Raw genomic sequence first — 25,820 nt, 5'->3', positions numbered from 1 at the left:
ACATTTTCTAGTCAAAATAGAAAACTACTTAAGTCACTATCTACAGAAGGGCAAAAAAAAAAAAAAAAAAGAAATAAGAAATAAAAAATTGAAAACTGCTGATCAGATTCAGAAAAACATAAATTATTAACTACCTAAAGAGAAAAAATTTCAGCCGAAAGGGAAAAAAAATTCATTTTTGTCTTAATAAGGCAAAATCACAATTTTTGAGGTTTTAACAAAATATTTGCAGAAAGACAAGGCCACCCTGTAGAACGTGCACACAACCCTAGGCTTGGAAATGGCTGGATTTAATAATATCTGGTCTTTCTCCATTCTGGCTAACACAGTGAAACCCCGTCTCTACTAAAAATACAAAAAAATTAGCTGGGCGTGGCGGCGAGCGCCTGTAGACCCAGCTACTTAGAAGGCTGAGGCAGGAGAATGGCATGAACCCAGGAGGCGGAGCTTCCAGTGAGCCGAGATCACACCACTGCATTCCAGCCTGGGCGACAGAGAGAAACTCCGTCTCTAAATAATACTAATAATAAATAAATAATATCTGGTCTTTCTTTGAGCCCTGAAATTCTCTAACACTATGTCTTGGAACATAATTTTACTGTTTTCAGTGGTTATAGAGATTTGCTTTACAACTTAGCATTGGTCTTTACCCATGATTTTGTCTGATGCCAACTTGTTGGGCAGGAATGCATCCCCCGCCCCCTGCTTTGTTATGGCCTTGCTCCTAGAGGGAAAGAACCTCTGCTTTAAGGCCGGGTGTGGTGGCTCATGCCTGTAATCCCAGCACTTTGAGGGGCCAAGGCGGGCAGATCACCTGAAGTCAAGAGTTTGAGACCAGCCTGGCCAGCATGGTAAAACGCTGTCTCTACTAAAATTACAAAAATTAGCTGGGTGTGGTGGCGCACACCTGTAATCCCAGCTATTTGGGTGGCTGAAACAGGAGAACTGCTTGGAACCCGGGAGGCGGAGATATATATATATATACACACACACACATATATATATATATATATCTGCTTTAAGTGTGCAGGCACGTGTTTGTGCTGAAAGGCAGGAATGCCGAACTCGGCTGCATGGTACTAACTAGGACCTGCAGAGTTCCAAGGAGAATGAACAGTTGGTTCCTGAAGGCTGGGGGCTCGTATCAGACCCTGAAGACTAAGCATGTGCTGAGTCCATTGTGGTCCTGCACCCATGGTGGTACACTAAACACCTAACCTATATTTAAGTGTTTTTGTTTGTCAAAAAAATGTCTTTTTTTTTTTTGGAGTCAGAGTCTTGCTCTGTCACCCAGGCTGGAGTGCAGTGGCATTATCTCAGCTCACTGCAGCCTCCGCCTCCTGGGTTCAAGGAATTCTCCTGTCTCAGCCTCCCAAATTGCTGAGATTATAGGCACACACCACCATGCCCAGCTAATTTTTGTATTTTTAGTAGAGACGAGGTGTCTCCATGTTGGCCAGGTCGGTCTTGAACTCTTGTCCTCAAGTGATCCACCTGCCTTGGCCTCCCGAAGTGGTGGGATTACAGGCATGAGCCACCACGCCTGGCCTGCCTTGTCCCTTCTTAAAATGTTGTCCATTTGTAAGCTGCTCATTTCTTTGGGACATTGTCTCCATAAACTTTTCATAAAGCATCAGTGATTTCACCATTCTTCCACCCAAGCTTCACCATAAATTTGCTGTTTGTTCTTGCTTCAATTTTACAGAATTCCTTTAGCTCTGATAAGGGCTTGCTTCAAACTGATGTCTTATCCTTCTTAGTGCCTCAAACTACATCCTGTTCACTCATGTTATAGCAAGTTATTATGAGTTTATTTTGGTGCACAAAAATTTTTTTAAATCTATGCAGTGTTTTTCATAATACGTATTTTCCATGAACTTGTTGAAGACCCCTTGTAGATGTCTATTCTTTAAACCACCCAGTTTACTGTAATTTTTTTTTTTTTTTTTTTTTTTTTTTTTTTTTTGAGATGAAGTCTTGCTCTTTCACCTAGGCTGGAGTGCATTGGCACACTCTTGGCTCACTGCAACCTCTGCCTCCGTGGTTCAAGCAATTGTTTTGTCCCAGTCTCCCGAGTAGCTGGGATTACAGGCTCGTGCCACCACGCCTAGCTAATTTATGTGTTTTTAGTAGAGACAGGTTTTCACCATGTTGGCTAGGCTGGTCCCGAACTCCTGACCTTGTGATCGGCCCGCCTTGGCCTCCCAAAGTATTGGGAGTAGAGACATGAGCCACTGCACCCGGCCTACAGTAATTTTATAGCAGCCCGGACTAAGATAGCCATTTCTGGGTATAAGAATGTCATGCTCAGCAGGCCTGCAACTGTGAGTAAAAGTCTGCAAAGAGGAGGGGCAGTGGCTCATGCTTGTAATCCCAGCACTTTGGGAGGCTGAGGCAGGTGGATTACCTGAGGTCAGCAGTTCGAGACCAGCCTGACCAACATGGTGGAACCCCATCTCTACTAAAAATACAAAATTAGCTGGGCGTGGGTGGTACATGCTTATAATCCCAGCTACTTGGGAGGCTAAGGCAGGAGAATCGCTTGTACTCAGGAGGCAGAGGTTGCAGTGAGCCGAGATCGTGCCACTGCACTCCTTTCTGGGTGACAGAGACTCCATCTCAAAAAAAAAACCCAAAAAACAAAACAAAACAAAAAAACCAACAGGTAGGTCGCAGTGGCTCATGCCTGTAATCCCAGCACTTTGGGAGGCTGAAGTGGGCAGATCACCTGAGGTTAGGAGTTCAAGACCAGCCTGGGCAACGTGGTGAAACTCTGTCTCTACAAAACTACAAAAATTAGCTGGGCATGATGGCGGGTGCCTATAGTCCCAGCTATTCGGGGGGCGCTTGAACCCAGGAGGTGGAGGTTGCAGTGAGCTGAGATCTCGCTATTGCACTCCAGCCTGGGCGGCAGAGCAAGACTCCGTCTCTAAAAAAACAAAACGAAACAACAACAACAAAAACTCAAAATATATATTTGTATTTAATTTAATTTTATTTATTCTATTTTGTTTTATTTTAATTTATTTTTTTAGAAACAGGGTCTCATTGAGGCCAGGCATGGTGGCTCACGCCTGTAATCCCAGCACTTTGGGAGGCCAAGGTGTAGGTGGGCAGATCACCTGAGGTCGGGAGTTTGAGACCATCCTGATCAACGTGGTGAAACCCCATCTCTACTAAAAATACAAAAATTAGCCAGGTGTGGTGGCACATGCCTGTAATCCCAGCTACTTGGGAGGCTGAGGTAGGAGAATCACTTGAACAAGGGAGATGGAAGTTGCAGTGAGCCAAGATTGTTCCACTGCACTCCAGCCTGGGTGACAGAGCCAGACTCCATCTCAAAAAAAAAAAAAAAAAAAAAAAAGAAAGTAAAAGAAACAGGGTCTTACTCTGTTACCCAGGCTAGAGTGCAGTGGTACAATCATAGCTCATTGCAGCCTGGAACTCCTGGGCTCAAGTGATCCTCCTGCCTCAGCCTCCCAGTAGCTTAGACTTCAGGCATGCACCACCATTCCCAGCTAATTTTTAATTTTTTTTTGGTAGAGATGAGGGTCTTGCTTTGTTGCCCAGGCTGGTCTCAAACTCCTGGCCACAGCGATCCTGCCTTGTTGGCCTCCCAAAGTGCTGGGATTACAGGTGTGAGCCGCTGTGCCTGGCCTAAAAATATATATATGAAAATATATAAGAAATAGGCCTCTCAGGAATTAAGGTGTTTGTGGGAGTCTTGGTCCCCAGTTTTTCTGCCAAAACTCCCTGTTCCCACACATGACCTGGTCTAGACCCCAAACAGCTGGGCCCAAAGGACAGTTGAGGCGAGGCGAGAACTTGTGCCTCCCCATGTTCCTGCTCTTTGTCCCTCTACCCTACTTAGACCCAGGACTAATATTTGCTTTGGGTATCACAAACAGGAAATGGGGGAGGGACAGGAGTAGGGCTGGGTGGAAGGCAGGGGAGGGACAGGAATAGGGCTGGGTGGAAGGCAGGGTAGGACCAGAAGCCTCGCTAGGCCTGGCCTGGGGCAGGCAGCCAGGGAGAAGGAGGGCCATGCAGTGGAGACCCAGGGATTTGGAGTAGCCCCTATTCCAGGACAGGTGCAGGTCCTGGGAGATGACAGAAGATAGACCAAAGGCCCAAGAGCCCCTGGACCTGACTCCTCCTCCCAGGCAGCTGCCACACACAAACACACCTCCAGGCACCCCAGACAGGAAGGAGGAGAAATGGGCCCCTCCTCCAGTGGCTGAGAGGCTTGGGCAAATGTTGGCTGTTCCTATCCCTGGTGCATCCCAAGGCGAGGGGAAACTTCCATCAGGCCACACCTTTTATCTTTGTCTCTATTTTTGATATCTGTGTATTGTGATTACACAAACCCCCACATTGGCCTATATGCGCAGATCTGATTATTAAGAACTTACGATATTCCATGGGCTTTCCATTCCTAATCTCCTTTAGTCCTCGCAACAAAGTATTATTCCCATTGTACAGATGAGGAAACTGTTGCACACAGAGATGAAAGGCAACCACCACTGTATGTTAGGATTGGAAGGAGCTCCAGGAAAGTCTCGTAGCCCCACGGGCCAGAATGGGCTAAGTCTCAGAGAGGGAGGGTGGGAGATGGGGGTGACAGTGACCTTTTTTTGTGACTCCTCCTAGACCATCCATCCCTGGTCCCAGGAGGACCTGTCCTCCCAGATGGCGGGGGTGGACAGGAGGACTATCTACCCACCCGTCCCCATGGCCCTGACCCTCTGACCTCACCCTCTCCGCTGATTTCTTCATGTTAGTTCAACATTAACCCAGAGGGGTCAGGACAGACAATTCCTCAGTGACCCAGGAGCTGACACACTATGGCGCACGTCCGAGGCCTGCAGCTGCCTGGCTGCCTGGCCCTGGCTGCCCTGTGTAGCCTTGTGCACAGCCAGCATGGTAAGGGGGTGCTTGCAGGCTGGAACAGGCTGGAGGATTGGGGTGTGGGCCCATGGACCGGGGTCTCCTGGCTGGACAGAGCACACAGAGCTGGCCCCTAGGTAGGTCTCAGCCCCAGGCGGCCAGCTTGGGGAAGAAGTCAGGAGCTCAGGACTGGAAAGAGAAGGGCTGCTTCTCTCTTCCAATATGGGGAGCAGGCTGGGGGCAAGGGGCAGTGTAGGAGGGGCACAGGGGGCCATATTTAGCAGCCTTCCAGGCACTTCCGCCAGCCCAGACAGCCCCTCTCAGAAGCCAGCAGGGGAAGGCGGGCTTGCTTCCTGCCCCCGCAATGGCCAAGACCACCTGCTCCTGAGGCCGCTGTCCCATGACCCCCCTACTGCAGTGTTCCTGGCTCCTCAGCAAGTGTTCCTGGCTCCTCAGCAAGCGCTGTCGCTGCTCCAGCGGGTCCGGCGAGCCAGCAGCGGCTTCCTGGAGGAGGTGTTCAAGGGCAACCTGGAGCGAGAGTGCGTGGAGGAGACGTGCAGCTACGAGGAGGCCTTCGAGGCTCTGGAGTCCTCCACGGCCACGGTGAGCCTGGGCTGCTCGGACGGCTCCAGGGCCTCAGAGCGGGCCCAACTCTAGACACTTCCACAGAGAAGCAAGAGAGGAACGCCACAGCCCCTTCGCCGCTCACAGCCTCATTTCAACTCTGAACCCCTCCTCACTAGAGGAGTGGCCTCAGCCTTTCCTGGGGGTCCCTGTGCCTGGACTCTGTCAAGGTTCCGGGGTCCTGTGTGGCTCCATGACGTGGGGAGGCCTCCACAGCCTTCAGACATCCGCCTGCCCTGGGGCTCTGTGTCCACATGGTCTCCTTGCGGCAGCCTCCTGCACCACCCTTGAGGGGTGGGACTCTGGGGGAGGCCACCACAAGCCCCGGACTCAAGACTCAGTGTTCCTGGAGCTCTGTGTCACCTTCCCTGTCTGTAGGGCTCTGCCAGGGTCCCACGGCCCCCTCTCCTCCCATCTCCCCCAGTCTTGTTCAGTCTCGGTGTGTGTGTTGGAGAAACTCCCCTATCCTCAAATATTCTTCTCCTTTTGGAAACAAAAGTAGGAAACTCTGCCACAAACCTCCCCAGAGCCTGCCCCCTGCATGACCAGGGTAAAGGAAAGTGTGAGGAGGAGACATAACGTTTACTAAACACAAAACAGGAGCTGCTGTAGCCTCACTCCCAGCCCTTGTTTTTCAGGATGCTTTCTGGGCCAAGTACACAGGTGAGCACCGGGAAGGATTTGCCCCAGGAAGGGAGGCCTGGGGACCCCAGTGAGAGAATTCTACCTGGAGAATCTTCTGCTGCACCCAGCCGTCCACCTGTCCACCCCTTCCCCACTCCTTCCTCCGTCCCTCCCATCTGTCCATCCATCTCTCTGTTTCTCACCAACATCCCATCCACCCTTGACTCCAGCCCATCCTGGCCGTACCCCAATCCCAAGGGTAAACACCTGGGTCTTTTCCAGCTTGTGAGACGGCGAGGACGTCTCGAGATACGCTTGCTGCATGTCTGGAAGGTGAGCAAGTGACACGGGGTTGGGGGTCAGGACATGGAGGGGAGCCCGAGAGAAGAGCTCAGGGGTGGGTTTGGAGTGTGGCCAGTGGAGGCCGAGGCGGTCCCCAGTGTCCGACGTTGCTCCCATTGCTGGGGTCAAGATGTGTCTTTGTGGCCGGGCGCGGTGGCTCAAGCCTGTAATCCCAGCACTTTGGGAGGCCGAGACGGGCGGATCACGAGGTCAGGAGATCGAGACCATCCTGGCTAACACAGTGAAACCCCGTCTCTACTAAAAAATACAAAAAACTAGCCGGGCGAGGTGGCAGGCGCCTGTAGTCCCAGCTACTCGGGAGGCTGAGGCAGGAGAATGGCGTAGACCCGGGAGGCGGAGCTTGCAGTGAGCTGAGATCCGGCCACTGCACTCCAGCCTGGGCGACAGAGCGAGACTCCGTCTCCAAAAAAATAAAAATAAAAAAAAAAAAAAAAAAAGATGTGTCTTTGTGCCTGGCTGTGTGTCTGGCATGCAGTCAGATGATTCAAGTTGGAGGAACGAATGAATGAATGAATGGATTATTTTTTATTTTTTATTTTTTTTGAGACAGAGTCTCACTCTGTCGCCCAGGCTGGAGTGCAATGGCACGATCTCAGCTCACTGCAGACTCCACCTTCCAGGTTCAAGCAATTCTCTGCCTCAGCCTCCCAAGTAGCTAGAAATACAGGTGCCCGTCACCACGCCCGGCTAATTTTTGTATTTTTAGTAGAGACCGGGTTTCACCATGTTAGCCAGGCTGGTCTTGAACTCCTGACCTCGTGATCCACCTGCCTTGGCCTTCCAAAGTGCTGGGAGTGTAGACGTGAGCCACTGCGCCTAGCCATGAATTCATGTTTAAGGCTTCATTCTCCTTTGCCTGACCCGAGTCTCTGCCCCGACCTAGTCAGAGCTCTGATGACATCACATTCCCCTTCTAGCTTTAGGTGTCATTGCACCAAACAGGAACCCAAACCCCCGGCTGCTCTGACACCAAGGACTTCCCTAAGTGTGCCAAGGTGTTTCTAGCACCTGGCCTTGCATATGTTGTCGATTTCCTCTGGAGCAACCATCACCACCTACTGAATACTTCCCTATCCTTCAAGGACTGCTTCAAATGTTGCCACTTTTGCTGAGACTTCAGGGAGCACCCTACCTCCTGCACTGCGTTCTGAAGGCACCTTTAGCATGACAAAAGGCTCCGTGACTTGGAACTCTTTATTTGTTTATTTGTTTGTAAGAGACAGGGGCTCCCTTTTTTGCCCACGCTGGTCTTGAACTCCTGGGCTCAGGCAATTCTCCCATCTCAACCTCCCAAAGTAGTAGGATTACAAGTGTGAGCCACCGCGCCTGGCTGCTGTCTTTCTTTCTTTTCTTTTTTTTTTTTTTTTGAGATGGAGTCTTGCTCTGTCGCCCAGGCTGGAGTGCAACAGTGCAATCTCAGCTCGCTGCCACCTCCGCCTAGCGAATTCAAGCAATTCTCCTGCCTCTGCCTCCTGGGTAGCTGGGATTACAGGCACACACCACCATGTCCAGCTAATTTTTTGTATTTTTTAGTAGAGATGGGTTTTCACCATGTTGGTCAGGCTGGTCACAAACTCCTGACCTCAGGTGATCTACCAGCCTCGGCCTCCCAGAGTGCTGGGATTATAGGCGTGAGCCACCACGCCCGGCCTCATTTGTTAAATTACATACTCAACAGATACTTTACAAAGTTCCTGCTATGTGCCCCGCACTATATCAGGTGCTGGGGATTTTAAGAGAATCAAATACAGTCTCTGCCTTCAAGGAATTCACAATCTCAAAAGAGAACAAAAATATAAAATATTAAAGTGATTGCAGCCGGGTGGGCTCAAGCCTGTATTCCTAGCACTTTGAGAGGCTGAGGTGGGCGGATCACTTGAGGCCAGGGGTTTGAGACCATCCTAGCCAACATGGTGAAACCCCCCGCCTCTATTAAAAATACAAAAATTAGCTGGGACGTGTTGGCACGTGCCTTTAATCATAGCTACTAGGGAGGCTGAGGGGGGAGAATTGCTTGAATCTGGGAGGTAGAGGTTGTAGTGAGCTGAGATCGTGCTACTGCACTCCAGCCTGGGCAACAGAGCAGGACCCCATCTCAAAATAAATAAATAAAAACAAAAAATAAATAAATAAAGTGATTGCAAGAAAAGTTCCGTTCAAGGCACCAAGAGAACACAGGAAAATGAGTGTCTGGTTTGCCAGAAGAGAGATGACTTCCCAGGAGAGGCAGAGTTCTGCCTGGCCTGGTGGGATGCATGGATGAACAAGCGGGCATTCCAGCCAGAAGAAACAGCCCGTGGAAAGACCCAGAGGCACGAGGAGCCAAGCTAGCAGGGACAGGTAGACCAGGGCCAGATGAAAAGGCCTTGGTCACTTTTTCATCCTGCTGGCCAAGAGAAGCCACTGAATGGAAGCTCCATGAGGGCAGGGCTGTGACTGTCCTATTGGTTGATGTGTGCTGAGCACCCGACAGTGCCTGTCACATGGTGGGCACTCAGCAAATATTTGGCGGCCACTGTTGAGTGAATGGGAGAACTGCTGGATGCAGAGGAGGAGGGGCTGGGTGAATGCAGGTTAAGGATTGTGGACCTGCATGAGCTTGGAGGTGGGGGATAGACAGAACTTTGCTGGGAGAGAGGAAATAAGTCCCCAGGCTCCAAGGCTGACTGGGGTGGGGTCTCCGCAGGTAACTGTGCTGAGGATCTGGGTACGAACTACCGAGGGCATGTGAACATCACCCGGTCAGGCATTGAGTGCCAGCTATGGAGGAGTCGCTACCCACATAAGCCTGAGTGAGTGAGGGGCTGGCCTTTCCACCAGGGGCTGAGAACAGGGAGCAAGGATATCTCGTGCACAACAGCCACCTGTTGGGCAATTTCCTGTTCCAGAATCAACTCCACCACCCATCCCGGGGCCGACCTGCAGGAGAATTTCTGCCGCAACCCTGACAGCAGCACCACAGGACCCTGGTGCTACACTACAGACCCCACCGTGAGGAGGGAGGAATGCAGCATCCCTGTCTGTGGTGAGCTGGGGGCAGGGCGTGGCCCATGGTCAAGGCCCGGGGGCTTCATGGGGCCTGGCAGCCTGGGATGGGAACCAAGAATGCTGGCGGGTGCAGTGGCTCATGCCTGTAATCCCGGCACTTTGGGAGCCTGAAGCAAGTGGATCACCTGAGATCAGGGGTTTGAGATCAGCCTGGCCAACATGGCAAAACCCCATCTCTACTAAAAATACAAAAATTAGCCAGGCGTGGTGGCGGGTGCCTGTAATCCCAGCTACTCAGGAGGCTGAGGCAGGAGAATCGCTTGAACCCGGGAGGCAGAGGTTGTAGTGAGCTGAGATCGTGCCATTGCACTTCAGCCTTGGTGACAAGAGCAAAACTCTGTTTCAAAAAAAGAAAAAAAAAGGGAAAAAAAAAAAGATGCTGGCCACCTTCAGAGCTGCCATCAGTCATTCAGATCATATCTGTGCCTGTTGCTCAGTGAAGTCAGGGAATCGGGATCTGAGTGGGGGGATCTGCCAGCCTCCTCCTCCTGCTTCCCACTCTTGACTTCCTTATGGTCCAGGCTGTGGCTCATTCCAAACATGCCTCCTTCCTCCGGGAAGCCCTCCCTAGCCATTTCTGTCCACACGCCCTGTTCTGAGTATCACAGAGCAAGCCTTGTGCAGTTTGGCCCTGCAGGATTCTGTCATCATTATTTTCCCTGGTGTGTTAAGTAGCTATAGCTACCCTTCCCCAAGGCAGACCACAATAAGCATTTCTTTTTCCCGTGAGGGTTGGCGGGCGTGGCGCTGCTGATCTCAGCTGCACTCGCTGATGATGTCTTGTAGGGTCAACTGACAGAGGCTGGCCCTGGCTGGGTGGCTCTGATTCAAATAATGGGTCCAGCTGAGCCTGGTTCCTCGTTGAGTGTTGGGCCTAGATCTGCTCCACGTGCGATCATGCTGGGGCTGAGGCTGAAAGACAGCAGTACCTGGGAAAACTCTTCTTATGCTGATGACAGACACAGAAAACAATGAACAGAAAAGCATCTTCTGTCCTGAAGGCCTAGGCTCAGAACAGGCACAGTCAGCCCTGCCCACGTTCCATTGGCCAGAGCAAGTATATGTTCAAGGCTAGGGTCAAGAGGTGAACTACATGTCAGCCTGTAAAATCACAGAGCAAAGGATGTGGATGCAGCCAGGGGTAAAGAATTTGTGCCGGTTACCAGTCCCACAAACATGGGTTGGTATTCTTTGTTCTCTAGGCATCCCCGTCGGGTCCATTGCTCGTTCCTGGGGATGGTCTTTTTTTTTCTTTCTGAGACAGAGTCTCACTCCCTCGCCCAGGCTGCTGGAGTGCAGTGGCGTGATCTCAGTTCACTGCAACCTCCACCTCCCAGGTTCAAGCAATTCTCCTGCCTCAGCCTCCTGAGTAGCTAGGATTACAGGTGTGCGCCACAACGCCCGGCTAATTTTTTTGTATGTAGTAGAGATGGGGTTTCACCATGTTGGCCAGGCTGATCTCAAACTTCTGACCTCGTGATCCTCGCACTTCGGCCTCCCAACGTGCCAGGATTACAGGGGTGAGCCACTGTGCCCAGCCTTTTTTTTTTTTTTTTTTTTTTTTTTTTGAGACGGAGTCTCACTCTGTTACCTAGGCTGGAGTACAGTGGCACAATCTTGGCTCACTGCCTCCACCTCCTGGGTTCAGGTGATTCTCCTGCCTCAGCCTCCCATATAGCTGGGACTGCAGGCATATGCCACCACACCTGGTTAATTTTTGTATTTTTAGTAGAGACGGGTTTCTCCACATTGGCCAGGCTGATCTCAAACTCCTGATCTCAGGTGATCTGCCCTGCTCAGCCTCCCAAAATTCTGGGATTACAGGTGTAAGCCACTGCGGCTGGCCCCTGGGATTGGTCTTGTAGCAAGTTTATCCTAACAAAAACAGCTACCATTTACCTCCCAGCCCCCATACACGTGCGCACACATTGATGATAAATAAGTTGCAGGCTTGCAGAAACTGACCTATCCAGGTGAACAGCTTAGTGATCCCAGCAAGCTTCCTGCTGTGCCGCCATAAAAACAGACTCCTCCAGCAGCCCCAGGCAGCAACTACCAGTTGATTACAGATAGCCCAGCAGGTCAAACCCTGTTATTATCTCTGGTTTATTATGTGCCAGACACTTACGCTGTATTTTTTTTTTTTTTTGAGACGGAGTCTTGCTCTGTAGCCCGGGCTGGAGTGCAGTGGCCAGATCTCAGCTCACTGCAAGCTCCGCCTACCGGGTTTGCGCCATTCTCCTGCCTCAGCCTCCCGAGTAGCTGGGACTACAGGCGCCCGCCACCTCGCCCGGCTAGTTTTTTGTATTTTTAGTAGAGACGGGGTTTCACCGTGTTAGCCAGGATGGTCTTGATCTCCTGACCTCGTGATCCGCCCGTCTCGGCCTCCCAAAGTGCTGGGATTACAGGCTTGAGCCACCGCGCCCGGCCACGCTGTATATTTTGTTTAATCCTCTCAACAAGCCTGCAAGAGTGGCATTAGTAACCCCTTTAAAGGCAGACAGACAGAAGCCCAGAGAGGTTAAGTAACCTGAGGTCACACAGGCAAAAAGCAGCAAGACTGGGGTTCACATCCCTGTCTGTTCCGGTCCATGTGTGGTCTCACTCACTCTGCTGCCTCCTTACCCCTCACCCACCAGGCCAGGATCAAGTCACTGTAGCGATGACTCCACGCTCCAGTGTGAATCTGTCACTTCCATCGGAAGAGTGTGTCCCTGATCGGGGGCGGCAGTACCAGGGGCACCTGGCAGTGACCACACATGGGCTCCCCTGCCTAGCCTGGGCCAGCGTGCAGGCCAAGGCCCTGAGCAAGCACCAGGACTTCGACTCGGCCGTGCAGCTGGTGGAGAACTTCTGCCGCAACCCAGACGGGGATGAGGAGGGCGTGTGGTGCTATGTGGCCGGGAAGCCTGGTGACTTTGAGTACTGCGACCTCAACTATTGTGGTGAGCTGCCTGGGTAGGGGCCTGAGATGCAGGGACGAATCCTGGTGGGAATAACAACAGTTGCTTCTGCTTACCGAACACTTACCGCGTTGAGTGTGCTCATAACAGCCTTACAGTAACCAGGTAGGGGTAAGGTCCTGCGCCCATTTCATAGATAAGTACATTGAGGCCCCAGGAGGTTATTGCCTAGTAGCCCAACTGTGCATGCACTCTTAACCTCTGCACCAAACAGCCTCCAAGGCCCACAGGGGAATTGGGGGGATCTAGGGGATGCGTGAGGAATGGCCCGGCCGAGTCCCAGCTGGTGCCCGGGTCCCAACAGAGGAGGCCGTGGATGAGGAGACAGGAGATGGGCTGGGTGAGGACCCAGACAGGGCCATCGAAGGGCGTACCGCCACCAGTGAGTACCAGACTTTCTTCGATCCGAGGACCTTCGGCTTGGGAGAAGCAGGTGAGGTAGTGGGCATCTGAGGGACGCGGGGCTGTGGGGCTGGTGGCCAGCACTTGCCCCTCACCGCTTGGCTTGCTCTGCAGACTGTGGGCTGCGACCTCTGTTTGAGAAGAAGTCGCTGGAGGACAAAACTGAAGGAGAACTCCTGGAATCCTACATCGACGGGCGCATTGTGGAGGGCTGGGATGCAGAGATCGGCATGTCACCTTGGTGTGTCCCGGAGCCCTGTGCTACCATTCACTCCTGGGGGCAGGTGTGCTGCTGGCCCCCCACCCTCCGGCCCTGCCCACAGGCCCGGGCTTTATAGATGACAACAGCTGAGCATCCAGGATCCCACCGACCCTGCACAGCAGCCACATGAGATGGGTTATTTCCTTCCTTTTTTTTTTTTTTTTTTTTTTTTTAAGGTGGAGTCTTGCTCTGTCACCTAGGCTGGAGTGCAGTGCCACAATCTCGGCTCACTGCAACTTCTGCCTTCCAGGTTCAAATGATTCTCTTGCCTCAGCCTCCTGAGTAGCTGAATTTACAGACATGCGCCACCACACCCAGCTAATTTTTGTTATTTTAAGTAGAAACAGGGTTTCACCATGTTGGCCAGGCTGGTCTTGAACTCCTGACCTCAAGTGATCCACCTGCCTCAGCCTCCCAAAGTGTTGGGATTACAGGCGTGAGCCACCGCACCCGGCCCATGGGTGCTTTACTTCTAAGCAGATGGTAAAGCTGAGGCTCACAGAGCTGGTGGCTCACCTCCACACACTGCTAATGGGTTTGAATCCAGTTCTTCTGATTCCAGAGCTGGGCTATGCTGTGTGAACTCTGGACTGGAAGGACCTAGTAAGGGAGTACAAAAAGCAGGAGGCAGGTCAGGTGCAGTGGCTCACCCCTGTAATCCCAGCACTTTGGGAGGCCAAGAAGGGAAGATCACTTGAGGTCAGGAGTTCAAAGCCAGTCTGGGCAAAATGGTAAAACCCCGTCTCTACTAAAAATGCAAAAATTAGCCAGGTATAGCAGCATATCCCTGTAGTCCCAGCTACTAAGGAGGCTGAGGTGGGAGGATTGCTTGAGCCCAGGAGGTTGAGGCTTCAGTAAGCTGTGACTGTACCATTGCACTCCAGCCTGGGTGACAAGAGTGAAACCCTGTCTCAAAAAAAAAAAAAAAAAAAAAAAAAGTGTGAGGCAACCCCTCAGCATCACATGGAGGCTCCAGGCCCAAGGGCAGCCAGCCCAAGCTTGGATCTGGGCCCCGGAGGCAGCTCTGCCCCGCTGGGTTCTTAGACCTGGGACTTGTTACTTCTAGGGCTGGTGTACAGGCAGCCCCCTCACCCTCAGCTCCTAATGCTTCCTGCTCCCCCTCCTAGGCAGGTGATGCTTTTCCGGAAGAGTCCCCAGGAGTGCTGTGTGGGGCCAGCCTCATCAGTGACCGCTGGGTCCTCACCGCCGCCCACTGTCTCCTGTACCCGCCCTGGGACAAGAACTTCACTGAGAATGACCTTCTGGTGCGCATTGGCAAGCACTCCCGCACCAGGTACAGAACTGGTGGCCTGTGGGTGTCTGGCAGGGGTCTGAGTCCTCCAGAGCGACCATGACGGGCCCTGGTGGCTCCGGGACAATGGGATGTTCTGTATACCCCCAGAATATGACATCCCGGCAGTCTCTGCTGGAAAGTCCATTTGGTCATGTCCTGACTGAGGCTTGGAGCTAGAGGGGGGAAACCTGTCTGTCTCCTGGGCCCTCCAACACCAGGATATGGCCCATGTGGGAGTCTCCGAAAAGAGAGTCTGTCTGGACCAGGGTGTGCAGCCTGTGCCCTTGTCCCTGTCCTCCTGACTGTCTGACTCCAAAGCCCTGCACGGCTTTAGGCCCAGGAAGAAATGGCCAGGGGGCTGCCACGGCAGGAGCCAGCCCTATCCCCTCCCTGGTGGCCTGCAGGACACCCTGTCTCCCAGACCCCAAGGGCAGGCAGTTTCCTGCCCCTTGCTGGGTAAACCTGCAGCTTCTCCATTTCTCTCTTGGGGTCTCTGCAGGTATGAGCGAAACATTGAAAGATATCCATGCTGGAAAAGATCTACATCCACCCCAGGTACAACTGGCGGGAGAACCTGGACCGGGACATTGCCCTGATGAAGCTGAAGAAGCCCATTACCTTCAGCGACTACATCCACCCTGTGTGCCTGCCCGACAGGGAGACGGCAGCCAGGTGGGCAGCCAGACGCTTATTAGCTGAGGGGCAGAAGCCGAGTTCTGGGCCTGGCTCTGATACCAGGCAGCCTTGCAGAGCCCCTTTCCCTTTTCCAGGCCTCAGTTTCTTGGAGTGAACCCAAAAGTTCTTTTCAGCACTGGCGTTTTATTTTTTATTTATGTTAAATAAACATAATACATAATTTATTGACGGAGTTCTACTCTTGTCTCCCAGGCTGGAGTGTAGTCGTGTGATCTGGGCTCACTGCAACCCCTCCTCCCAGGTTCAAGCGACTCTCCTGCCTCAGCCTCCTGAGTAGCTGGGATTACAGGCTAATTTTTGTATTTTTAGTAGAGACTGGTGGGTTTCACCGTGTCAGCCAGGCTGGTCTCAAACCCCTGACCTCAAGTGATCCGCCCGCCTCAGCCTCCCAAAGTGCTGAGACGAGAGGTGTGAGCCTCGGTGCCCGGCCAGCACGGACGTTTTAGATTCTGGTCTCTAAGAAATGGCGTTGGGGCCAGGCGGCTCCTGCGAGGGTTGGCTCTCACCAGGCCCTTCTTCCTTCCCCAAAGCTTGTTCCAGGCTGGATACAAGGGGCGGGTGACAGGCTGGGGCAACCTGAAGGAGACGTGGACGACCAACGTTGGTAAGGTGCAGCCCAGCGTCCTGCAGGTGGTGAACCTGCCCATCGTGGAGCGGTCGGTCTGCAAGGACTCTACTAGGATCCGCATCACTGACAACATGTTCTGCGCTGGCAAGTCTGGGGCGGGCTGAGGAAACAGTGGGGCCCGGGTTGGGAGGACTGAGTTGTGCCTGGGTTCAAGGCATGTGACTTTGGGCAAGTTGCCTAACCTCTTGGTGGCTCAGTTTCTTCCTCTGTAAAATGGAGGTAAAAGTCTATCCCATAAGGTTATGGGAGGGTTAAATGAAGTAGCATATATTAATATATTTGGCATAGTATCAGTCACCAGTGAAGTGTTCAATATATGTGAGCTCAGATAGCAGCAAGAGGCTGCGGGTGGGGAAACGCCATTCATTCAACTGCTCAGCAGATATTTATTGAGCACCTATTACCTTCCAGGCAGAGTTCTAGAGTATACAGCAGGGACCCAGACCGACAATGTCTGTGCCCTCAGAGGGCTTCCTTCCTAGGAGGAGGGCACGTCCGTAAACAGATCTAAAACAGCAATCCCCGACCAGTGCTGTGAAGAAAAATGAAGCACAGGGAGAGAGAAGGGCTGATGAGGTGGGCTTCTAAATAGGGTGGCCAGACGAGGCGGGCAGATCACTTGAGGTCAGGAGTTCGAAACCAGCCTGGCCAACATGGTGAAACCCCATCTCTACTAAAAATACAAAAATTTGCCAGGCATGGTGATGCACGCCTGTAATCCCAGCTACTCAGGAGGCTGAGGCAGGAGAATTGCTTGAGCCCGGGAGGCGGAGGTTGCAGTGAGCTGAATTCGGGCAGTGAGCTGCACTCCAGCCTGGGCAACAGAGTGAGACTCCATCGATCGATCAATCAATCAATCAGGTGGTCAGAGAAGGTTGGAGAAGGCCTCCCTGAGAAGGTGATGTCTGGGCAGGGACTGGAAGAGGGGAAGGAAGGAGTGAGCAGGCATGTCTAGGAGAGGAGCACCGCAGGCTGGGGGCATGGCAGGCTCAAAGGCCCTGAGGTGTGAGCACACTTGTCTTGTCTGGGGAGCAGTAGGGAGGCCTGGGGTGCTGACGAGGGGCAGCAGTGAGTGAGGGAGAGAAGGGCCAGGCAGAGGAGAGCCACTTCCTTTAGGGCCTGGAAGGACTTTATTGAGTGAGATGGGAAGTTATCGAGGGGCTTGAGGCAGGTTAAGAAATGATCTGACTGACTTGTAAAAAATAAAAATTTAGTGTAATTTCAGACTCACAGAAAAGTTGCAAAAATAATACAAAGATTTCCTGTATACTGTCATCCAGATTGTCCTCCATTCTGTGGATGTGTGGGAGTTTTTATATATATATATATATATATGTGCATAGTTTGAGAGCAAATCGTGAATATGGTTTTTTTTCACCCATAAATACTTAAGTATTTCCCAAAAAAAAAAAAAAAAAAAAAAACCCAACCCAAGGATGTTCTCTTATATAACCACAGTACAAATATTAAAACCCAGAAATTTTTTTTTGACACAGCCTTGCTGTCACCCAGGCTTGAGTGCAGTGGCACAATCTCGGCTCACTGCAACCTCTTCCTCCCAGATTCAAGCGATTCTCCCACCTCGGCCTCCCGAATAGCTGGAATCACAGGCATGTACCACCATGCCCAGCTAATTTTTGTATTTGTAGTAGAGACAGGGTTTCACCATGTTGGCCAGGCTGGTCTCGAACTCCTGACCTCAGGTGATCCGCCCACCTCAGCCTCCCAAGGTTCTGGGATTACGGGCATGAGCCGCTGTGCCAGGCCATACTTTGTTACTACTGTTATTTCTTTTGATGCTCAGATGATCCCAAGTTTGGCCAGTGGGAGTCCCTTCAAGCTGGCTTCTGTGACTTGGGGAGATTTTCTGTCATTCTTTGAGTACTTTCTTACTTTCTGGCATAGCAAGATGTTTCAGGTTAATCCTACTTTCCTGACTGTAGTGTTGGAAGCAGCCATTTCTCCAGGGAACCCTTCTAGTGGAGACTGGAATTTAGAACTGAGATCTGGGTGCTGGCGTGTGCACATTGCTAGTGGGATGTCATTACTTCTAGGCTCTCTTAGTGGACACGACCAGAAAAAAATTATATGATGCATATACCAATATCTCTATCATCTGTATAAAAAACCGTGAGTTCCTACTGAAACCTCCAATTCCATTCTAACACCACAGGATTAATTTTAGCTTTTCCTTTTCCATATTTGTAACTCTCTCTGTTGACAGTAAGAAACCTGACCCCCATTATCTGTAATGCACTTGCCTATTTGAGCAATACTAGATTACAGTTTCAAAATCCTCCATCCATAACACTATTAAAACCAATCCTATGGCTGGACTCGGCCCACTGTAACCTCTGCCTCCTGAACTCAAGCCAACTTCCCATTTTAGCCTCCTGAGTAGCTGGGGCTACAGGCACACACCACCATGCCCAGCTAATTTTTGTATTTTTTGTAGAGACTGGGTCTTACTGTGTTGCCCAGACTGGTCTTGAACTCTGAGCTCAAGTGATCCACCCAACTCGGCCTCCCAAAGTGCTGGGATTACAGATGTGAGCTACCATGCCTGGCCTCTCCTAGGAAATTTTTAGAATTAGTGTTGTTAAGTCAAAAGGCAAACATGTATGTCATTTTTTAGAGATTTTAAAATTTCTTTCCATAAGGGTTGTACCAGTTTGCATTTCCATCACAGTGTATGAGAATGCCTGTTTCCCTACAACCTTGCCAAAAGAATGTCACAGTTTTAAATTTTTACCAATCTGAGAGGTGAGAAATAGTACATCAAAATTGTTTTAATGGACAGCTTTCAAATTGAAAATGAGGTTGAACATCTTTTCGTATGATTAAGGAACTTTTTTTTTTTTTTTTTTTTTTTTTTGAGATGCCCTCTGTCACCTAGGCTGGAGTACAGTGGCACAATTTTGGCTCACTGCAAGCTTCACCTCCTGGGTTCAAGTGATTCTCCTGCCTCAGCCTCCCAAGCAGCTGGGACTATAGGCACAAGTCACTGTGCCGAGATAATTTTTGTATTTTTAGTAGAGACAGGTTTTCACCATTTTGGCCAGGCTCGTCTCAAACTCCTTACCTCGTGATCTTCCCGCCTCGGCCTCCCAAAGTGCTGGGATTACAGGCATAAGCCACCACGGCTGGCCTAAGGACTATTTTTATATAATTATTTTTTTGAGACAGAGTCTCGCTTTGTCACCTAGGCTGGAGTGCAATGGTGCAATCTTGGCTCACTGCAGCCTCCACTTCCCTGGTTCAAGTGATTCTCCTGCCTCAGCCTCCTGAGTAGCTGGGACCACAGGTGCGTGCCTGGCTAGCATTTGTATTATATAATTTTTTTGTGAATTGTCTCTTCATGTCCCTTTTTGGTCCCTTTCTTATCAATTTTTGTGAGTTCTTCACATTTATACTAGGCCTTTATTTGTGATATATATTGCAAATGTTTTCTCCTAGTTTGTCAGTTTTTTTTTTTTTTTTTTTTTTGAGACAGAGTCTCGCTCTGTTGCCCAGGTTGGAGTGCAGTGGCCGGATCTCAGCTCACTGCAAGCTCCACCTCCCGGGTTCACGCCATTCTCCTGCCTCAGCCTCCCGAGTAGCTGGGACTACAGGCACCTGCCGCCACGCCTGTCTAGTTTTTTGTATTTTTTTAGTAGAGACGGGGTTTCACCGTGTTAGCCAGAATGGTCTCGATCTCCTGACCTCATGATCCGCCCGTCTTGGCCTCCCAAAGTGCTGGGATTACAGGCTTAAGCCACTGTGCCCGGCTGTTTGTCAGTTTTTTTAACCTCATGTATAATTTTTTTGGCCATGCAGTTTAAAAAATTACTAGATAGTCAAATTTATCATTTATTTTATTAAATCTGGATTTTGAATCAGAGTTAGATAAACTTTTCCTGGCCAGGTGTGGTGGCTTACACTTGTAATCCCAGCACTCTGGGAGGCAGAGGCGGGGGATCACCTGAGGTCAGGAGTTCAAGACCATCCTGGCCGACATGGTGAAACCCCTGTCTCCACTAAAATACAAAAAATTAGCCGGGTGTGGTGGTACACGCCTGTAGTCCCAGCTACTCAGGAGGCTGAGGCACGGGAATCGCTTGAACTCAGGAGGCAGAGGTTGCAGTGAGCCGAGATGGCGCCACTGCACTCCAGCCTGGCAACAGAGTGAGACTCCATCTCAAAAAAAAAAAAAAAGGAAAAAGAAAATATTTTTTAAATTAGCTGGGCATGGTGGCATGTGCCTTGTAGTCTCAGCTACTTGAGAGGCTGAGTTAGGAGGATCGCTTGAGGCTAGGAGTTCAATACTGCAGTGAGATGACTGCTCCATTGCACTCCAGCCTGGGCGACAGAGTGAGACCCTGTTTCTATTAAAAAAAAAAAAAAAAAAAAAAAAAAAAAATCAGCCAGGTGCGGTGGCTCACACCTGCAATCCTAGCCCTTTGGGAGGCCGAGGCGGGCAGACCACCTGAAGTCAGGAGTTCAAGACCAGCCTGCCCAACATGGAAAAACCCCGTCTCTGCTAAAAATACAAAATTAGCCAGACGTGCAAGCGCATGCCTATAATCCCAAATACTCGGGAGGCTGAGGCAGGAAAATCGCTTGAACCCGGGAGGTGGAGGTTGCAGTGAGCTGAGATCCCGCCATTGCACTCCAGCCTGGGCAACAAAAGCAAAAACTCCGTCTGGCTGGGCGCGGTGGTTCACACCTGTAATCCCAGCACTTTGGGAGGCCAGGTGGGCAGATCACAAGGTCAGGAGTTCGAGACAATCCTGGCCGACATGGTGAAACCCTGTCTCTACTAAAATACAAAAAATTAGCCAGGCATGGTGGCGGGCGCCTGTAGTCTCAGCTACTTGGGAGGCTGAGGCAGGGGAATCACTTGAACCTGGGAAGTGGAGATTGCAGTGAGCCGAGATGGCACCACTGCACTCCAGCCTGGTGACAGAGCGAGACTCCATCTCAAAAAAAAAAAAAAAGTCTATGAACCTAGTGATTTGAGATTTCACCTTTATCACATTCTAGATTGTATTTTATTTTCATTTATTTATTTGAAATAGGGACAAGTCTCCCTATGCTGCCCAGGCTGATCTCGAACTCCTGGCTGGGCTTGAGCAGTTCTCTCACCTTGGCCTCCCAAACTGCTGGGATTACAGACATGAGCCATCATACCTGACCTAGGTTTTAGTTTTTAGTTTTATTTTTTCCTGCACCCAGCTAATTTTATTTGATTTGTAGAGACAGGGTCTTGCTATGTTACCCAGGCTGGTCTCGAACTCCTGGGCTCAAGTGATCTTCCTGCCTTGGCCTCCCAAAGTGCTGGGATTACCAGCATGAGCCACGGTGCCCAGCCCCACATTCTAGATTTCTATGGATAGAGTATGCTTAGGGATGAATATGTTTCTGGATGTTTGACTTGGCTCTCCTGGTCTGTTGTCTGTCTGTGCACAGCATCACATTGTTTTAATGATAGAGGCTTTAGCATACATAGCTGGGAAGGCTAATGTTCTTTTTTAGTTTTTCTTTCCAGTGTTTTCCTAGCAATTCTTGCATGTTTGTTTTTCCATATGAACATTAGTATCAATATGTCTAGGTCTATAAAAAAGCTTGGTGGTATTTTTATTGGGATTATGATACTTTAATAAATTAACTGGGAGAATGGACATATTTTTTTATATTGAGTCATTTTATCCAAGGATAAGAAATGTCTTCATATTTGTTCAAGTCTATTATTGTATCTTTCTTGACTGCTGCAATGTATTCTCTTATAATTTTTTCCCTTGGTATCTTATGTATTTGTAATATCTTATTTTTCTTGAGTAAATTAGCTAATGGCTTGCCGATTTTCTCAAAACAAATACCTAGGGATTTGATTTATGAAATTATTAGGCCTATTATTTTTCTTTTTTTTTGTTTTGAGACATAGTCTCACTCTGTTACCCAGGCTGGAGTGCAGTGGTGCGATCTCAGCTCACTGCAACCTCCACCTCCTGGGTTCAAGTGATTCTCCTGCCTCAGCCTCCCAAGTAGCTGGGATTACAGGTGCATGCCACCATGCCTGGCTAATTTTTTTATATTTTTAGTAGAGACGGGGTTTCACCATGTTGGCCAGGCTGGTCTCAAACTCCTGACCTCGTGATCTGCCTGCCTCAGCTTCCCAAAGTGCTGGGATTACAGGAGTGAGCCACTGTACCTGGCCTTTTTTTTTTTTTTTTTTTTTTTTTTTTTTTTGAGACAGAGTCTTGCTCTATTACCCAGGCTGGAGTGCAGTGGCGCGATCTTGGCTCACTGCAAGCTCTCCTGCCTCAGCCTTCCGAGTAGCTGGGACTACAAGTACACACTGCCACGCCTGGCTAATTTTTTGTATTTTTAGTAGAGACAGGGTTTCACTGTGTTCGCCAGGATGGTCTCGATCTCCTGACCTTGTGATCCGCCCACTTCAGCCTCCCAAAGTGCTGGGATTACAGGTGTGAGCTACCACACCTGGCCAGGCCTATTATTTTTCTATTGAGGTTCATTAATTTCTGCTTTTATCTCTTAAAAAGTTTTCTTATGTTTCTGTCTGGTTTACTTTGCTGTTCTCTTGCTAGTTGTTTTTTTTTTTTTTTTTTTTTTTTTTTGAGACAGAGTCTCGCTCTGTCACCCAGGCTGGAGTGCAGTGGCCGGATCTCTGCTCACTGCAAGCTCCGCCTACCGGGTTTACGCCATTCTCCTGCCTCAGCCTCCCGAGTAGCTGGGACTACAGGCGCCCGCCACCTCGCCCAGCTAGTTTTTTTGTACTTTTTTTAGTAGAGACGGGGTTTCACCGTGTTAGCCAGGATGGTCTCAATCTCCTGACCTCGTGATCCGCCCGTCTCGGCCTCCCAAAGTGCTGGGATTACAGGCTTGAGCCACCGCGCCCGGCCGCTTTTTTTTTTTTTTTTTTTTTTTTTTTTTTTCCAGATAGGGTCTTGTTCTATTGCCCAGGCTGGAGTACAGTGGCACAGTCATAGCTCATTGCAGCCTTGAACTCCTGGGCTCAAGCAATTCTCTTCTTGCTTCAGCCTCCCACGTATAGCTAGGACCATAGGTACATGCCACCATGTCCAGCTAATTATTTTATTTTATTTTTCAAGATGGAGTCTTGTTCTGTCACTCAGGCTGTACTGCAGTGGTGCAATCTCGGTTCACTGCAACCTCCACCTCCATCTCCCGGGTTCAAGCAATTCTCCTACCTCAGTCTCCCGAGTAGCTGGGATTACAGGTGCACACCACTATGCCTGGCTAATTTTTGTATTTATAGTAGAGGCAGGGTTTCACCATGTTGGCCAGGCTGGTATCAAACTCCTGACCTCATGATCTGCCTGCCTTGGCCTCCCAAAGTGCTGAGATTATAGGTATGAGCCACAGCGCCTGGTGAAGGTATGGTTTTTCTGTGTAGGTTTTATTGTTGTTAGTGTTGTTCTATATTGTTTGTAGAGGTTACTTGGGGAGATTTGGGTAAAGGCAACTACCATTATTATCCTCATCAGACTTGTAGGTCTAACTTTTTAATTTTTTAATTTTTCTTGGTCTTTCATTATTAATTTTTTTGAGACAGGGTCTCACTCTGTCGCCCAGGCTGGAGTGTAGTGACATGATTACGGCTCACTGCAGCCTTAACCTCCCAGGCGCAAGGGATCCTCCTTTCTCAGCCTCCCAAGTAGCTGGGACTACAAGCATGTGCCACCATACCCAGCTAATTTTTTGTAGAGACAGGGTTTTGCCATATTGCCCAGGTTGGTCTTGAACTCCTGAGCTCAAGTGATCTACCCGGCTTGGGCATGAGCCACCTACCCTGGCCTGGTCCAACTTTTTAAAAGCTTTATTCTGCCTCTTGGGTGGAGAATACATTGTAAGTGGGCAAAGAATGAAGGAAACTAGTGGTTCAGGAGCTGGAGCTAGAAATGGTAAGAAGGGGTTGGACTTGGGATCTATGTTGAAGGTAGAGCCGACAAGATTTGCTAGGACTGGATGTATAGGGCGAGGAAGTAAGGAGAGCAAGAATGATTGGAGGGGTAAGTGGACTATCACCAGCTGTGTCTCATGAAGGGGTGTGGCTGGGCTACGAGCTATGCTCCTGAGCACGGACGGCTGTTTTCTCTCAAGGTTACAAGCCTGGTGAAGGGAAACGAGGGGATGCCTGTGAAGGCGACAGCGGGGGACCCTTTGTCATGAAGGTAAGCTTCTCTAAAGCCCAGGGCCTGGTGAACTCATCTGGGGATGGGGAGAAACTCTTGTATCTAGAAACAGTTGCCTGGCAGGGGAATGCTGATGTGGCCTTGAACCTGACTCTATTGGAAACCTCATCTTTCTTCTTCAGAACCCCTTAAACAAACGCTGGTATCAAATGGGCATCGTCTCATGGGGTGAAGGCTGTGACCGGGATGGGAAATATGGCTTCTACACACACGTGTTCCGCCTGAAGAAGTGGATACAGAAGGTCATTGATCAGTTTGGAGATTAGGGGGCCACTCATATTCTGGGCTCCTGGAACCAATCTAGTGAAATAATTATTTTGCTGTTTCTAAAACTATGGTTCCCAATAAAAGTGACTCTCAACGAGCTTCAGTGCTCCCAGTGCTATTCATGGGCAGCTCTCTGGGCTCAGGAAGAGCCAGTGATACTGCTGGATAAAGAAGACTTGAGAATCCACCACCTGGTGCACACCGGTAGTCCCAGCACTCGGGAGGCTGAAGTGGGAGGACTGCTTGAGCCCAGCACTCCAGCCTGGGTGACAGAGTGAGATCCTGTTCCAAAAGAATCCACCATCTTCAGAGCAGGGCCAGGTGAGAGGAAAGATGGCAGGTTGAATTTATAGGCATTTAAGATATTCCACCCTCTGGGCTTTAATGGATTATCTCATTTAATCCTCATAAGAGGTAGGTGAGTAAACTGAGATTTGGAGAGGTACCATGTCTAAAGTCACATGGCTAAGAAAGGTCAAAGTAGGACTTCAAATATAGAAAATATTGAATGAGGCCGGTGCTTTTTTAGTTAACTCCCTACATCTTCCCTCATATCATTTAAAATGATGTCAGATCAGGTACGGCATGGTAGCTCACACCTGTAATCTCAGCAATTTAGGAGACTAAAGTTGAGGCTAGGAATGTGAGATCAGTCTGGGCAATGTGGTGAGACCCCAAAAAATAAAATTAGCTGGGCGTGGTGGCATGTGCCTGTAGTCAAGGTTACTTGGGAGGATCACTTGAGTCCGGGAGGTTGAGGCTGCAGTGAGCCATGATCATATCACTGCACTTGCACTGTAGCCTGGGTGACAGTGAAACCCTGTTTATAAAACTCAGGGCTGGGTGCGGTAGCTCATGCTGGTACTTTGGGAGGCCGAGGTGGACGGATCACGAGGTCAGGAGATCGTAGACCATCCTGGCTAACACGGTGGAACCCTGTCTCTACTAAAAACACAAAAAATTAGCCGGGTGTGGTGGCGGATGCCTGTAGTCCCAGCTACTCGGGAGGCTGAGGCAGGAGAATGGCATGAACCTGGGAGGTGGAGCTTGCAGTGAGACAAGATTGCACCATTGCACTCCAGCCTGGGCGACATGAGCGAGACTCTTATCTCAAAAAGAAAAAAAAAAAAAATCAGATCTGGCTGGATATGGCTCACACCTGTAATCCCAGCACTTTGGGAGGCTGAGGCTGATGCAGACAGATCACGAAGTCAAGAGATAGAGACCATCTTGGCCAACATGGTGAAACCCCAGCTCTACTAAAAATAAAAAAATTAGCTGGGTGTGGTGGCCCATGCCTGTGGTCCCAGCTAATCAGGAGACTGAGGCAGGAGAATCACCTGAACCCGGGAGGCGGAGGTTGCAGTGAGCCAAAATCATGCTGCTGCACTCCAGCCTGGCGACAGAGTGAGACTCCATCTCAAAAAATAAATAAATAAATAAAAAGAAAAATCAGATCTATGCTGGGTGAGAGCAAAACTCCATTTCAAAAAAACAACAACAACAACAACAAAAAGAAAACTTTGACAGTATTGTGGGATACAGT

The 25,820-nt window shown here is 50.0% G+C and overlaps 1 protein-coding gene across 1 annotated transcript; it reads left to right on the top strand.

Moving 5' to 3' along the window:
* Window positions 1-4,780: 4,780 nt before the first annotated feature.
* On the top strand, window positions 4,781-24,371 carry F2 (coagulation factor II, thrombin). The gene is given in 16 exon segments (XM_050757657.1): window positions 4,781-4,923; window positions 5,327-5,490; window positions 6,150-6,174; window positions 6,418-6,468; window positions 9,185-9,290; window positions 9,387-9,523; window positions 12,186-12,491; window positions 12,814-12,942; window positions 13,026-13,152; window positions 14,301-14,332; window positions 14,335-14,467; window positions 14,967-14,980; window positions 14,983-15,139; window positions 15,694-15,875; window positions 23,916-23,986; window positions 24,130-24,371. Coding segments are annotated over 16 exon segments (1,857 nt in total). The 5' UTR covers window positions 4,781-4,844; the 3' UTR covers window positions 24,274-24,371.
* The last annotated feature ends 1,449 nt before the right edge of the window (window positions 24,372-25,820 follow it).

The sequence above is a fragment of the Macaca thibetana genome, chromosome 14 (assembly GCF_024542745.1).
Source record: "Macaca thibetana thibetana isolate TM-01 chromosome 14, ASM2454274v1, whole genome shotgun sequence".
Taxonomy (NCBI): domain Eukaryota; kingdom Metazoa; phylum Chordata; class Mammalia; order Primates; family Cercopithecidae; genus Macaca; species Macaca thibetana.
Note: the sequence above shows the minus strand (reverse complement) of the source record. Positions and strands in the feature narration are given on the sequence as shown.